Raw genomic sequence first — 16,733 nt, 5'->3', positions numbered from 1 at the left:
CACAGGCTCCGGACGCGCAGGCTCAGCGGCCATGGCTCATGGGCCCAGCCGCTCCGCGGCATGTGGGATCTTCCCGGACCGGGGCACGAACCCGTGTCCCCTCCATCGGCAGGCGGACTCTCAACCACTGCGCCACCAGGGAAGCCCCAAACTTTTTTTTTTAATGTGAGAGCTGTTTAAATGTTTTAGTGTAATTACATGGATATATATTTTATAAATAAAAATTAAAAGAAAATACTAAAAAAAAGGAACATTGATACCTAATAAAAGATTTATTTTTATTCCTGCTGTAACAGAAAATCCAATGTATATTAATTTGTTCACAGGCGCCTTCCAGTGGGAAGAATTGGAAGAAGATATCAGGAAGAAGTTGAAAGATTCTGGGGATGTTTCAAATGTAATTGAGAAAGTTAAATGTATTTTAAAAACACCAGGAAAGGTAAATTAGTTTATTGTAAGTTAGATTACTTTGACTTTCTCTGAATTATAACTGATATACTATGGATGAATATACTGAGTCGTGTCAATAATATATAGTTTTCCTTTAAGTATATTTTTTCCCATTTAAATATTTTAAATATAAACATGATTTCTTGCTATCTGGGATTTTAATTCATGTAAGAATTCAAATATGTGTGAGTCATGTCTTTAAAATGTTGATTTGTGAATTCCATTCTCTGAGACATTCCCCTGGGGCTCTGGGAATATGCAATCTATGTCAAGAATGAAGGGCTGTTGAATTTGTCCAGTTACAGTTAAGCTTGCTGTGGGGGGATGCCTTCTCACTGCTCATGATTTCACTCCAAACAGCTTTCAGGGGCAAGCCAGTTTCTGTGTGTGTCTTTTTCAAGAGTTCTGAGAAATCTGTTTGACTAGGTAGACAGTTAAGGATTTGTTTCTCACCTAGTATAGATTTAAAATTATACATTAGGCTCAAAGATTATAAAAATGTAGACTTCGTATATGGTCATAAACTTGTACACATGAAAGCTCTAGTAACTGAGATTGTGCAGAGTCTATAAGGGCCTTAAAAGTAGGTTTGTTAAATTTTAAGATGACTGCATTATACAGTTTAGCCAGTGTATTCTTATTTCAGATTCTGTGATAAACAAATTGGCTACAGTAGATAAAAAAGGTAAGTTGTGTGCAATGCTTAGCAGAATATAGGTTTATATTAACTGTAAAAAAAAGATTATTTCTTTAATTTTTATACAGATGACTGTCAATTCTACAACCTAAGTTTATTAACAATTTAAGGTAATATTTTAAAACTGCATCAACTTTTATAAAGACTCCCAACTATTTTTTAATTGAGAAAATGATCTCTCTCTTTTTTTTTTAAACAAAGTAACATGGAATTAAAGGGCAAGACCTTTCTTTTCTTGTTTTACTAACACATTGAAGTAGGTACACAGAAGCTGTCCAGTTGTACAGGTGTATGGCTGGGTGGTAGCTCTCTTACAATTTAATTCAACTAAATAATTCTTTTGTAGAAACATGCACATAAACTTGCATTCTGCTTTTCATAAGTTCCCTAGATTAACTTGTTCATGGACCAGTGAAAATGTACATCTGTATTCTCTGCAGACTTCTGCCCTCCCATTTTTTTTCAAATTCAAGACGTAGGTGAGAGTTCCCTGGTGGCCCAGTGGTTAGGGTTTGGGCTTTCACTGCCATGGCCTGGGTTCAATCCCTGGTCGGGGAACTGAGATCCAACAAGCCACGTGATGCAGCCAAAAAAAAAAAAAAAAAAAATTCAAGGCATAGGTGACAAGGAATTCTGTTATACAGATTCAGAATCTGTATATATCCATACCTGAAATAAATCTACACATACTCATGATGTACAAATTCATAAGCTTTATATAAATGGTTAGGATGGAAGTGTTGCCTTTTGTTCTAAACCTGAGCCTTTCCTTGGGTTGGATTCTGAACACAGTCATTCCTTTGGGTACCAAGAATAAAACAAATTCTTCTGGGGGAAGGGAAAGCTGGGGACTATATTATTCCATGAAATTGAACTAAATTCCCTCCTTTGCAGAGGAGGACAGAAGAGTTCTTCTGTGATTTCTTCCTGGGCTTTCTTGGGGTAAGGGACTCTCTCCTTCATTGAGTATTGGGAATCAGGAAGTAAACATTTAACCTGTGAGTCTGCCACAAATAACCTGTGGCTTTGAGTAAGTCTTCTCAGGGCTTTTTATAAAATGAGGGATAAGCTGGCTGATTTCTAAAGCCCCTGCTAGCTCTCAGGTTCTGGTGATGCCTTTTCACTGTTCCTCTCCTTTATGTGTGGCAGTCACCCAGACCCTCTCCACGAGTTCCTTCAATGTGTATTAAAGTATATTGTGTGTAGGACCTGAGCAGGTCCTACACACAATAAGAGCAGGATTTGTATGATCCTGTTTTGGTTGTCTGTTTAGCTCATGGATGTCATTCTGGAGTGTATGTTCTTCTTTGAGAGGAAGGATAACATTTTTTCCTTCTCTCCAGACATTTTAACTTCCCACCATAGTAGATTAACCCAGAGTGGGGAGTAGGTGCCGTTTATTCTTATTGCTAAAGTTGTGTGCTTGGTTATTTCTTAGGGATAAAGCTTTCTGAATTCCCTACCTAGCCAAGCAGAGGGTCAGAGTCTGACCCAGGCTGAGGTTCTGAGCGTCAGTCAGGGAAATGGGTGATGGGGGAGGGAAGAGCAGCTGGCCCTCAGTTTCTGGGGTTGGCAGAAAGGATTGTCTGAAGGATCACAGAAAGGATAAACAAAGCATCAAATCCTGAGTGGGGAGCAGAGGAAGGCTGGAAACCCCAAGGTCAGACATGGTGTTCGGGGAGCCTGCCAGTTAGCAGTCGTGAGAGGACAGATAGGTGTGGTCATGGGACAGGTTCTTTAGAGCTCCAGGTTATAGATGCAGGCAACCTTTGATAATCAAGATTCCAGCAATGACGACTGTGGGCAGGAAAGATATTTAGGATTATAAGTTTGCAGATTAAGACGGAGACGAATTAATCCATCACTCTCAGGTGTTTTAATGTTGGATCTAGTGAGCAGTGGGACATGGTGTGATAGGTGAAACATATGTTTTCTTAATTACAAATTAAGTTTTGTGTATATATTTTCTTAATTAGTGAATAAACAAGCAGGTTGTATATGCAAACATATTTTACTAGGTGTTCATGTGAGATTGCACTACTGTTGTCTGTTTCCCAGCTAACAAAAGCCCGTGGGGGTCCAGGACCCCACAGCTTCTCAGCTGTAGAGTCGAGTTTTCACTTAGCCAATTCCTTCACCGCCGTGAGTGCTGCATAGGGCAGTGTTGCTCATTGACAGATAGCAGATGTAGTTCTTGAGGGTAAGTTTCCGTGAAAGCTGTGATCAGAGATGCCATAGAGTAGATAATCATTACTTCTTTAGACATTTAGCACAGTTTTCCAAATTCTCTAGGCAAATTACCAGAGCATATTGTATAACATTTCCCCTTGTATTTTTATTTTTCCTTATAGTTTAATTGCCTGAGGAACTGCAAAACCTATCAAGCCAGAAAACCTCTATGGTTTTATAACACTTCCCTCAAGTTTTTCCTTAATAAACCAATGCTTGCTGATGTCGTCTTCGAAATACAAGGTATAGTTCAATTTTTACAAAGTTCATTATTCATTTTTATTTCTTGTTTTCTTACCTGACTTTCTATTTCAGCTTCGAATATTTTGGGTGAAGGAATGACTGTCCTCTATTGTAGGATGTAGATTAACACGGCTTGAATTTCTCCAAAAATTTTCTAGGGAAATGAGATATTTTATTAAAATAAGAAAAGAAATGGATATATTTTTTCCTTCTTTTTATTTCCTTACCCAATGTTTCATTAACTTTTAGGCACCAGCAAGGGATGGGGTGATCTGTAATATCACCCCCTTGTATATTGTTGTTTGTGTGTTTCTTTAAGGTCCTAGTTTTTGAATCATCTGAAACCAGCCCCCTTAACATTATATTACCTGTAGTTTATTTTTTCAGCTCTCTTAATTGAGCAAAAGGAACTACTCTGGTTGAGGGTCATGCCTGGCTTACATCAGGCATCCTTAGATATTGCTACATTTTCTCCTTCTGGCACTCAGAATTATCACCAGAGCAACGGAGAGCTGCTTTTTATCTCTGTAGGAAAGTAATGCTACCTAATTTTAATAAACATGAACTGTGTTAATGCCCATTATTGATTATTCGCTTGGATACTTTGGTCACTTTAGTAGATTGAAAGCATAGTATTAAAAATGAATTGTGAAATACCTTCAGTTATGCAAGAAGGCTAGAAGGAGTTGTTTCAGATGACTTAGGTAGCACTTCAGGTGGGCTATTACCAAAAGGAAGATATAATTTAATTTTATGGTAGAAATGTATGGCAGCTAACAGTAATTTACTTTTTAAAAATTTTCCCCAGAAAGATCGTTTTACTTGTAACTCTGGTCACTTGCCAAGACAAACAGTGAATTGGAAACTTTCCAAGGTACCTTTGGCTAAGCTACTGTTAGTAGCTGCAATGTTAGCGTGGGCCACTGAGAATGGGACAGTGAGTGACCTTGAAATTATATAAAAAATGATTTGGAAAAAAGAAAGCTAACAAGGGACTAAATTTGCTTATAATTTGCATAGGAAGCACTGACACCAAACATTGTTAATGTAACCTACTGAAAAGATTTTCATGGGGAATATTTAATGCATGAAAATATATGTTGTATTAAGAGAAAAGAAACAGCAGTGATGTGGAGAATCCTTTCTCATAGTCTTTTGCTTTTCTTCCATGATTCCACCTACCGACCCTTTGCAGGCACCTGCTCACACCCCACCTTTGCAGACGCTGGATCTGCAAGGGTCCTTGTAATGCCTGTGCTGATGCTGAACGGCAGCTGCTCTAGTGCCCTTTGTAGCCTCCTCAGCTCAACAACCAAGGCCTCCAAGGGAATCAGGAGCAGAGTGAAGCAGGAATGGGTGGAAGCAGGGTCCAGCAACAGCTTCTCTGCCAGAAGCTGGAGGAGAGGCAAACTGCGCTCTGAGGAGTGTGGGGAGGGCAGCTTCCAGTGTGTAGAAGCAGCAGTGTTGTCTGCTCTGGAGGAGGGTCTGGAGCCCTAGCTCTAGCCTTGGCTTTGCATTCCAACCAGTGTGTGTCCTTGGGCAAGTCCTTAATATGTTTGGCCTTGAGTCTTCTCAGTTGTAGTGGAGAAAGTGAACCATGTAGAGTCTAAAAGGTCCTTTTTAGTGTTAAGCTTGATGAGATGATAGTAACAGACCAGGTCAGGGTCTTGCTTGGATGCATATTTCCTATATATAATAGGTTTATATATATATAATATATATATAATATATAATTATTTATATATAATACTATATATAATAGGTTTTGTTGTGTTACTTTACATTGCTGATCCTCTGTTTCTCACCTATAAAATGGGGATACTAGTTTCTACCTGGGAGAGTGGTGAGTGGTCATGGAGATGAGATGGTGCATATAAAGGTGTGTTTAGAGGCCTGATGGGCAGACTCCACGACTCTTCCCCTACAGTGACATCCAACACTGGTGGATCACTGCTTTTTTTGTGTTCTGAACCGAGGGCTGCAGCAAATCCTTTTTAAAAAATGTTCCAGGCATCACTGACAACTGGCTGGAGTTGACATGGGATATAAAACCTATTTACTATCTCTGAAATAAATAGTCATCAAATATATACATATACAAATATATATATATGTATATGTACACAAATATATGTGTACATGTATGTATATATATAAAAGTACCACCCACAATTTATTGTTTGAGTTTGTATCTTTTTCCATTAAATACTTTTTAAAAAAGCAGCTCTAAAACTAGTCATGGTAAACTTTTGGATCTGATGTAGAAAGATGTGTTTCCTTTTGACATTTGAATCTGTGCCTTGTGAAAAATACTTTTACAGAGTTATATTCTGTCTTGTTTACTTAGTACATATTCTAAATCTCTCTTGAGCTAGGCAGGTTTCCTGTTTTCAGAATAAAACAAAAAATGATTCTAAAAGTTTCATTTTTGAAACTTGGCAAGTAGTGTGAAGAAGGTATGACAAATGAAGTGTTTTATTTTAGTATATAATAAAAACAAAGATCTTTGATAATCTGTGCAAAGTTACTAGAAACTTGGGCTTTTAAATTTTGTTTCACTCTTAAAACTCTTTTCCTTAAAAAAAATTCTTAAAAAACAATAACAACAATTAAATACTCCAAAGGAAAGTTACTTTAGGCCTTGACATTTTGAAAGGACATGTTTATCTCTTAGCTTGAAAATTGATGTCCTTTTCCCCCCAGTAATTCTTCAGCTCTATCCTGTTGCTGTTGCATAAATAATCATTGCATTATTTTCATTCAGCATGTTTTATACAGTGCTTATACATTTATACAGTTTATATACAATGTTTAAAAATGTGACTATACTGAGGTATTGTATTACAGTTTCAAATAGAACAATTTATAACACCAAAACAGTAGTTTGAAAAGGTGAGAAGCAGAAATGGATGTTTTCTTGGAGTTATAATGTTTTTTCAAACTAAATTCGAAGCTTGAAATGGGCTTTGAAAATGCTTTAAGGTACTGAGTGTTTTGTTGCTGGTTTTGTAACTCTGTTGTAACTACATTATCAACGGAAAATTTCTGTTAAAATTTTAAGGTTACCCATCAAGCTTCGTTCCCATCTGCTACTATCTACTACGTATTTTCTTGCCAATCTTAAATCCCTCTGCTTAATCCAAGTGATAGATTATCTAGTTTGTTTAAGCCATACTTCTAATTTTCTTTTTCTTTTTTTCATGGTTCCCTATTTAAGATTTTAAGACTAAAGTTGCAAGTCAAATAACATTGCCTGTTTGAACTCCTTTTTTTTTTTTTTTTTTTTGCGGTACTTGGGCCTCTCACTGTTGTGGCCTTTCCCGTTGCGAAGCACAGGCTCCGGACGCGCAGGCTCAGCGGCCATGGCTCACGGGCCCAGCCGCTCCGCGGCATGTGGGATCCTCCTGGACCGGGGCACGAACCCGTGTCCCCTGCCTTGGCAGGCGGACTCTCAACCACTGCGCCACCAGGGAAGCCCTGAATTCCTTTTTAATTACTGTGTACAAATATATCCAGCATGCTTTAGTTATGGAAACTGGTTATCCCCCAGAGATGGACACTGTAACCTTGAGGGCAGGTGACCTAAAGGCAAAGAGGCAGAGAGGAAGGGGAAGGGGCTGAGAGGGGAGGCTGCCTGCTCATAGGTGTGAGGACCTGGGAAGAGAGCTCCTGTGGCTTCTCCCTGTGCCCTCCTGGGGGAGGTGTGCCTGTGTGGGTGACAGTGCCAAGGAGCGAGCTCAGAACTGGCACTGTCAGGCATTGCGTATGGATCCTGAGGGATTATTGGCTTTGGAGAAGGTCACTGGGTTTACGTAGAACTTTTTTCTTCTTTTTCTGAGCCAGAAGATGTTTTGCGTGGATTTCAAGAGGATGAAGAACAGTAATTGTAAATATTTTGGAGAAGAATATATGTCCCTGAGAAGTATGAGATTTAGGGGCTGCCGGGTGAAGACCCTTGGGCAGAGCAGAGTGGTCTGGCTTATGGTGTTACTTTCTGGAAAGCCACAGTTTTGTCACTTACACTGGCTGTGGTGTCTTCCACCAAACTAAAAGCTTGGCTGCTCCAAAGCAGGGTAGCTCCATGTTTCTCATCTTTGTACCAAACATGGTGATTGGCACATGGTGGGTGCTTGGTGATGGTCTGTTGATCTGATCTAGACTGAACTGAGGGCTCACTATGGGTTCGTGGTTTCCTAAGGTGGTGGGAGTGGTAAGAACTGCTTCTCCACCTGTGAGCCCTGGGCCACATGCGTCCCATCTGGCATTGCCTTGGTGCGGTGGCGCAGTAGCTGGAGAGCTTAGCAAGCTTTCACTGGAGAGTCACTTTAGTGTAATGAGCTTCAGTGAGGGGTGTGCGCTGAGGGGCCTTTAAAATTGAAAGCCGGGCTTCACTGGTGGCGCAGTGGTTAAGAGTCTGCCTGCTGATGCAGGGGACGCGGGTTCGTGCCCCCGTCTGGGAAGATCCCACATGCCGCGGAGCGGCTGGGCCCGTGAGCCATGGCCGCTGAGCCTGCGCGTCCGGAGCCTGTGCTCTGCAATGGGAGAGGCCACAACAGTGAGAGGCCCGCGTACCGCAAAAAATAAAAATAAAAAAATTGAAAGCCGCTCTGGCGCTCCCACAAGCAGGCAGGCATTGTTCATTTAGGAAAGAGTTTCCCTGTGGAGGTAATATGACAGGGAGGAAGCAGGGGACTAGGTCATCCCCATCCACATCACCCATAAAGTCTGCAATGCTCCCCTTGGCCCCAGAAGAGATTCCCTTGCCATTCCTGCTGTGATCTATGGACTACTTAGGCTAAGGATGGTTTACTGTTTCTGATACAGGGAAGCCCAGCCAGGACTGTACTGTGAGTAATGGTTGTGTTTTCTTGTGAGACACATGGGCAGGGGAGGGTGGTGGTGTCTCAAGCCAATTGCAAAGAATAGATGTTTCATGATAAAAAGACATGAAGCAAAATATTGCATTTCAGTGTTTCTATCTTTAGGAAATAAAAACTAAGTAACAAATAATTGCCTGACTTGCAAATTGTTGGTTTCAGAGTCAACTTTTGAACTCTTAATTTTTCAATTTATTTTAAAACTACGAAGTCTCCAAAGTTTAATACAGGTTATCACACCCACATCTGGTTTCTGAATATCAGCTTAGCTGTGCCTAATGCAATACCATTCTAATTAGAAGGAAAATTGCTAGGACAATAACTCTGCAAGTTTATCTCCCTTAGCTTTGTTTCCCTGTCGAACCTTACAGGTACGACGGTGCCAGCCCACAGGGCCGTCCTGGTGGCCCGGTGTGAAGTGATGGCGGCCATGTTTAATGGGAATTACATGGAAGCAAAGAGTGTTCTGATTCCAGTTTATGGTGTTTCCAAAGAGACTTTCTTGTCATTCTTGGAATACCTATACACAGACTCCTGTTGCCCAGGTGAGCCATTATAAATGTTAGACAGAATCTCATAACTCTTTCTTTCCTGATAACCCATTTTGAGAAATTGCTTTCTATGAAATCTCTTTTTGTTTAAGGTGTATGAGAGTTGACGTCATGGAATGTGCTAATAAGCAGGTGGAGGTGATTTGGGGACAGCAATGAACTTTCAGTCAATTCACGTGGATGAGCAGTGACTGGGTACCTCTTCTGGGCACTCAGACCCTGGGATAAGCTCACATGTCCCAGCCAGCACCAACAGCATGCTGATCGCTGTAGGCACCCTGGAAACGGAGGTGTCTCGTGGTACCCAGTGGCTACTTCACTTCTACACACTGGAGCAAAGAGCTCCTTAGAACACTGTCCCTTTCATGAGGAGAAAAGGGCTGGGCAGCTGCTGTTATGGCTCTGACTTCTGTTTGAGGCACTTCAAGGAATTTCAATATTCTGAGACTCCTTTGGTCATCTCTCTGGCCCAGAGGATGGCCTTTTTCTGACTTTTATTTAAAAACTAAAAAGTCTGACTTTTCCTGACTTCTCCTAGAGTCAGACTGTCCTAAAGCTGACTTATCCAAAAACTTTTCCTAAATGGTTTAGAATGCCCAGTGGACTGTGGGATTTATTTTCCTACTCACCATTAACTAGGAACTGTCTATGGCAGCTTCAGGTTGGAACAGATCTTGCAGGTTTCCTGTAGCTGGAGGCACTTTGGAGAAATTGCAGAATCCTTTCAACAGGCCTGGAGCCTTGGGATGCAGGCATGGAAGCCCATTTTCATTAGTCTTTGTCTTTTGGCCAACAGATGGCTCCCACCACAAACACAACTAGAATAAGCCCGTGGTGGCTTAGTCCAGGAGCCTGAGACCTTGGTTACAGAACCTGGCCAAGAAAATACACATTTCAGACCATACCTCTCTTCAGGTTTACTGCTTTAATTTTAGATTTGGAAGACTTCCAATGTTCGTTATTGAAATCTCCTAAGTTTTAAACAAGTCATGAGCCCTCTAGTGAAAAGTTTTAGAAGTTCCAGAACAGAACATTCTTTTAATTGAATTAATTATGGTCTTGCAGCTTTCTGTAGAGTATTTTGGAGCCAGTTACAAAATCAGTGTTAAAGACTGGCTTATCATTTCTGTTTAATAAAAATGAAACCATTGGACTCCCCTGGTGGCGTGGTGGTTAAGAATCCGCCTGCCAATGTAGGGGACACAGATTCGAGCCCTGGTCCGGGAAGATCCCACATGCCGCAGAGCAGCTAAGCCTGTGCACCACAACTACTGAGCCTGCGCCTTAGAGCCCGCGAGCCACAGCTACTGAGCCAACGCACCCTAGAGCCTGTGCGCCACAACTACTGAAGTCTGCGTGCTCTAGGGCCCACGTGCCGCAACTACTGAGCCCGCATGCTGCAACTGCTGAAGCCCACGCGCCTAGAGCCTGTGCTCAGCAACAAGAGAAGCCGCCACAATGAGAAGACCGCGCACCACAGCGAAGGGTAGCCCCCGCTTGCCGCAACTAGAGAAAGCCCACGCGCAGCGACGAAGACCCAATGCAGCCAAAAAAAAAAAGACATCATTGATTCTCATCAGATCGTGTGTTATTGTGTATTTTATTATTTCACTATGGGCAAATTTATATATTAAATTTAAAAATTTGACCAGTTTTGAAATAATAAGGAAATTTGGTTTCTTAATCATCCTCTCACTAGAGTAATTGAAGGTTTGGATTTTAAGTTTTATCTTACTAATTAGAAAAAATGCTCAGAAAAGCAATAATAACTATAAGACAGAACACTTTAAAAATTGGTAAAAGGTGAAGGGGTGTGTGTGTGGGGAAATGAGTCAAAATGAATAATCAAAAAATTAAGCTGGATACTGGAAAATTTGCATTGGGAAAATTGCAGAAAGAAAAATAATCTATTCATTATGATAAATAGTTATCATACACGCTCTTCTTGGTTCCTAGCTACAAAGAATATAAGGCGTTTAAAGAGGGACAAGAAAGAATTACAGAGAAGTGTTAAAAAAACAAACAAAAAAACCTTGGTGACTGCCAGGGGTTGAGGGAAAGGGGAAGTGGGGAGTTAGTGCTTAATGAGTGCAGAGTTTCAGTTGGGAAAGAAGGAAAACGTTTTGGAGAAGGTAGTGGTGATGGTTATACAACAACATGAATGTACTTAATGCCACTAAACTTTACACTTAAAACTGATTAATGCTAGGGACTTCCCTGGTGGTCCACTGGTAAAGAATCCACCTTCCAATGCAGGGGACGCAGCTTGGATCCCTGGTCGGGAACTAAGATCCCACATGCCGCAGGGCAACTAAACCCGCACCTCAACTAGAGAGCCTGCGTGCCACAAACTACAGGGCCCACGTGCCCTGGAGCCTGTGCGCCACAACTAGAGAGAGAGAACCCACACACTGCCACTAGAGAGAAGCCTGCACACCACAGCAAAAGATCCTGCATGCTGCAACAAAGACCCGATGCAGCCAAAAAATAAATTTAAAAAACAAAAACAAAAAAAAGACAAAAAAACGATTAATGGTAAATTTTATGTTTATTTTACCACAATAAAAACAAAACAAACAAACCTGGGGACTAAAGCCAGAAGAAGAAAAATTGCAAGGATTTAGTATAGCTAGCAGACAGAATTACCCAGTAGCCCTGGAGTTGATTATTAAGGGCAATCGTAGAATCTCTTTCTCTGGAGAATTAAAAACAATAGCAGCAGATTCACTTCTGTGTGTGAAGGCTTGAATGAATTCCTTTTGAAATGGAGTAATAGTTTAGATTGCTGACTTACCCCTTCAAGGCTTTTTTAGGCATTCTATTCTACATTGGATGATACAGTCAGCATTTTTTGTTTTTTTGTTGTTGTTTTGTTTTTAGGTCATAAAAGAAATGGTTTTATGGTCCATTTTCTCTTATTTCCCTTCTTGCATCAGCTGGCATTTTCCAGGCTATGTGTCTCCTGATCTGTGCAGAGATGTACCAAGTGTCCAGGCTGCAGCACATCTGTGAGCTGTTCATCATTACACAGCTGCAAAGCATGCCAAGCCGGGAACTGGCATCTATGAACCTCGATATAGTTGACCTGCTCAAAAAAGCCAAGGTAATTGGCCCTATGTATCTGGTGGTTTGATTTTTTAAAAAATATTACAAAAATTTTATTCACTCATTTTTTCTGTTCATTAAGAGATATATTAGTGCTTGTCGTACTTTGGAAATTTGGCTAAATGAAGTAAATGTGCCCTCACAACCATTTCTGCAGCTAGATAATTTTGAAGCATAGTGTTTTTGAGCAATCCCTTTCTAAGGAGGTAGGATTTATCAATACAGAATTTTTTCAACTGAATGGTGGCCCTTATTAGTGTCAGTTGAGTGTGGTGCTGTATTATTTTGTATAGGCATTATAGAAAACAGAATTTACATTGAATTTCCCTCAAATGATCACATCTTAGGGTTCCTGAATGGAAAATGACAGGATTGGTCCGTACATACTGATAGAGATGGTTACGCAGAACTCATTTATTTGTTCGTTCGTTCATTCATTCACTTCACGAGCATGTTTTAAAGTTCTGGTTGTTTGTAGGAGGTATTGGTGTACTTCATCAATTCTTTCAAACACCTTTTGTTGAAATGTCTCATTGTTCAAGGAGTTATCCTACCATTCCATCGCCTGCCCTAAGAGAGTTGTAGGGTTGCAGCAGTCATGGCACAGTGATGGGTACTGAACTTGCATTAAGCTGAACCTTCTAAGTCTTTTTCATAGGAATATATTTGATCCATTGTTACAGATGATCAGGACTTTGTAAAATATTATCTGGTGTACAACATATTGACTGTCCCTATGAACTTTGACATCCAGAATTAGGAAAATATGACAAATTTGTCTTCACCCAAGTTTCTAAAATAGAGCCACGTAATGGGGCAAAGGACTGACTCTGTGACAGCTAAAAGCTTGCCTCCACGCTGAGATGAATTTATTAATCAATATGTCTATTGCTCAGAATGGAAGGGAATTCATTTAAAGCACCTAGGTCTTCTCTTATTATCTCCATAACTATTTTGGAGTTCATTTCTCTCATAATCAAGTCTTCAGATCATACGTATTGAATATTAGGGAAAAAAAATTCAAAAAGTGAGTAACCTTCATCTCTCTTTGTAATATAATTACATTGAGCTTGGGATTAATAGCTATTCTCTAGATTTAAAAATTCTTTTTATTGTTTCTCGCATTTTTACAACCCCCTTCTTTTTTTTTTTTTTTTTTTTTGGCTGTGTTGGGTCTTTGTTGCAGTACGCAGGCTTCTCTTGTGGAGCATGGGCTCTAGGTGCGTGGGCTTCAGTAGTTGCAGCACATGGGCTCAATAGTTGCAGCACGTGGGCTTCAGTAGTTGTGGCTCGTGGGCTCTAGAGCACAGGCTCAGTAGTTGTTGTGCATGGGCTTGCTCCATGGCATGTGGAATCTTCCTGGACCAGGGATTGAACCCGTGTCCCCTGCATTGGCAGGTGAATTCTTAACCACGGCACCACCAGGGAAGTCCCTCCTGCATTTTTGATGTATCATTTTCGTACATTCTAACAAGTCTGTCATACTTTTAAAAAATGGGCACAAGCTTTTCTTTCCTTATCTTGTAATATCCTTTTATGTAGTTCACGCATAAGAGAACTTCCTACTTGGTTGCACTGATTTCTTTAAGTGCCCCCCCCAAACACACACACACAGACACATACACACACACACACGTACACACAGTTCCTCATTAGCATCATTTATGACTGTATTGTCAGAAATTCTTCCTGACCTGTGTTCCCTGAATGTGTGGTTTCTGACTATGTGATTATCCTTTTTCCCTTTGAATTTTAAAAGTGTAAGATACCAACTTTTCTTGAATTTTACTGTTTGTTTCTGAAGACTTTTCTGTTTGCTAAGATTAAGCCTACCTTTACCGGTTTTCCTTTAGTCTATTCCTGGTGGTCCCTAATTTGCCAATTATGAATCACAGAAACAGGATAATTTTCTTCCTGTTTGAAGTTCTTAGGTTGAGGTTCAACTTCGCCAACCAGTTCATCTGTTGGTCAGACTTTAGTAAACCTTTCCTTCATTGCTTCTCTGACTTCTAGGAGGTGAAATTGTCTTTTGGCAGAATTACCTTTCCAGTAGCTCTCTGAATAATTGAAATTTCCAATCCCTCTATCATCTCTGCCAGTTTTGTATTGTGTATCAGGAAAGCATCATTCATACTTTTGATACAAATAAGCAGTTTTGATACAGATGAGCTGGAACTCTCCTTTAACCTCTCTCAGTTCTTTACCATGATTCTACCTTCAGGTTCATATGTTTCCATGACGTTGAAATCTTAACACGCAACAGAGGCTTTTTTCCCTTAATCGGATCAGTTCCTTTGGATTGAGGTAGAGATTTCCTTATTCCTCCTCCCCTTTAAACCTTATCGTGGCAAACTTTGGTGATTCCTATGAAGTCCTGTTTACTCTCATATTAAAGTTTTAAACTCAAATTCTTGCTTATAATCTGTGCATTTAATATTTGGCTTCTTCAGGCCACCAGTTTTGTTTCTGACCTTTTCCTTGTGAGTTTTGGGGTACTTTTTCCACCATTATTATTCTTCACAGGGCTGTTAAATTCTGTAGCATTTGGTTTATGGTATATTTTAAATTTTCTTTTTAAAATTCTGTTGTTTATTTCAGTTTAAACTGTCTTCTCAAGTCAGCACATATTCTTCCAAAAGTGTAGTCTTTCCAGTGGGATGCATTCCATCTCTTGCCAAGAGCCCACAATTATGAAATCTTAAGTCTTATTCAAAAATAAAATTCTGCATTTGAACCATGTTTTTATAGCCAGCTGTTCATTTCTGTGGTCTCCCTCTCTTTCAAAGTCACAGTCCTTAGGCAGTGGTCTGAACGTCTGTTGGTAGGTTTTCTCCTCTGGGTTAACCATCTAGTAGTGCTGGTGGCTTCTGTTAAAATAGCTCCACATTCTTGCTGTATTCCCTTGAGATCACTCATATTCATCTGCTAAAACATTAAGTGAAGAAAGATTGTTAATATGTGATGTGGTATTAGATGAACCATGAAGTCTCTTACAATTCAAAAATTGAGTGTCTATATAATTAAAATCAGAGGGACCTGTGAATTTATATGTAAAATATTCACACATTATAACTTTTAAAAAGAGTGATACTTGAGTTTCATTCTTAAGATTTGAGATTACAAATCTGTCTTCAATTTAGCATTACTTATTGCTTACATACTATTTTTGAGTGTCCTTAAAAGAGCTATATTTAGCCTAAAGGTGGAAACAACCTAAATGTCCATCAACAGATGAATGAATAAACAAAATGTGGTATGTATACACAATGGAATATTACTTGGCCTTAAAAAGGAATGGAATTTTAATGCATGGTGCAGCATGAATGAACCTTATGCTAAGTAAAATAAACCAGTCAGAAAAAGGACAAACATTGTATAATTTTGTATAACTTGTATAACTTATACGAGGTACCTGGAATAGCCAAATTCATAGAAAATAGAATAGTGGTTACCAGAACCTGGGAGTAGGAGGAAAGGGGAGTTATTGTTTAACTGTACACGTAAAGATGGTTAAAATGGTAAGTTTTATGTTATGTATATTTTACCACAGTAATAATAAAAGAACTATATTCATGTTCCTAAGTTACCTGGCAGCATGCTACTGTAATCTGAATTGTGTGGTTAGGTGGATTAGTGAGTGTCACTGGGTTGGCACCAAGGTAATGATGTCATGGCCAAGTTTCTGAGTTTCCCTTCCATTAGCTATTGGAATTCAGGATGGATGATAAATGTGCTGGAAATCCTGCTCAGTGTAACAGTACATCCCAGTTAAAAGCAATTATTCAGACATAACCTTCTCATAGAAATAATTACATGTGGAAACCCATACCCTTAGATTGATGACATTTCCTCCTCAAAATATTCTTTGGTTTTCTCTGCAGGTGAATTTGTTGAGATATGGCCAGATGTATACCTTTGCTGATCATAATCTTCTCTCTGCTACACAGATATAAGTGCAGTTAGTGAAGGCCATGACCTTAGATGAAAAGCTTAAATGAAAGTCCTCAAGAACCTCTAGTAGTCTTTGTTACCCACAGATGCAACCATGCATCTGCTTAAAGACATTCAGCCACTATAGCAGCCGTAGCTTGTTCTTCATTTGATTTGGTTTCTTCATTGATGTGATTTTATTATTACTTGTTAATAATGCTCCCTTTTCCTTTCTGCTGTCTGAGTAGACTGAAGGCTGAATCATATACAGACACATTAAACGTGGAATTGGGCCCTCCATGAGTTCTCCTGAACCATTCTCTCAATCTAATCATCATGTTGCTGGTCATTATGTACAATGTTGTTTCACTTTCCATTTTTCTTGCAGTTTCACCACTCTGATTGCCTCTCAACCTGGCTGCTTCATTTCATTGCCACTAACTACCTCATCTTCAGTCAGAAGCCTGAATTTCAGGATCTTTCAGGTAGATTGCTAATTAATGTTTTTGGAACGAAAAACCTTTACGTTCTTTGTTCTTAGATTTGAGACATAATTTGTAGGAATAGTAGTTTTTAAAAATAAAAAGTCAGTGTAAGACATTCCTTTTAAGTATGCAGTGTGGTAATTGAGGACACTTATAGTAACCGGTG

The 16,733-nt window shown here is 39.7% G+C and overlaps 1 protein-coding gene across 3 annotated transcripts in view; it reads left to right on the top strand.

The window, feature by feature from the left end:
* The window catches only part of RHOBTB3 (Rho related BTB domain containing 3), a 975,233-nt gene that overhangs the window by 31,963 nt on the left and 926,537 nt on the right, over positions 1-16,733 (top strand). For 2 of the 3 annotated variants that reach the window (XM_049707074.1, XM_004263520.3), the window contains exons 7-11: positions 327-439; positions 3,499-3,619; positions 8,868-9,041; positions 11,984-12,150; positions 16,471-16,567. In XM_049707074.1, coding sequence (XP_049563031.1) covers positions 327-439; positions 3,499-3,619; positions 8,868-9,041; positions 11,984-12,150; positions 16,471-16,567 — 672 coding nt within the window. Of the gene's footprint in view, positions 1-326; positions 440-3,498; positions 3,620-8,867; positions 9,042-9,139; positions 11,949-11,983; positions 12,151-16,470; positions 16,568-16,733 lie in introns of those variants that run through there. The other variant, XM_033400895.2, reaches the window with a different exon arrangement.

Source organism: Orcinus orca, chromosome 3 (genome assembly GCF_937001465.1).
Source record: "Orcinus orca chromosome 3, mOrcOrc1.1, whole genome shotgun sequence".
NCBI lineage: Eukaryota > Metazoa > Chordata > Mammalia > Artiodactyla > Delphinidae > Orcinus > Orcinus orca.
The sequence above is the reverse complement of the archived record's forward strand: the minus strand, read 5'-3'. Positions and strand labels throughout refer to the sequence as shown.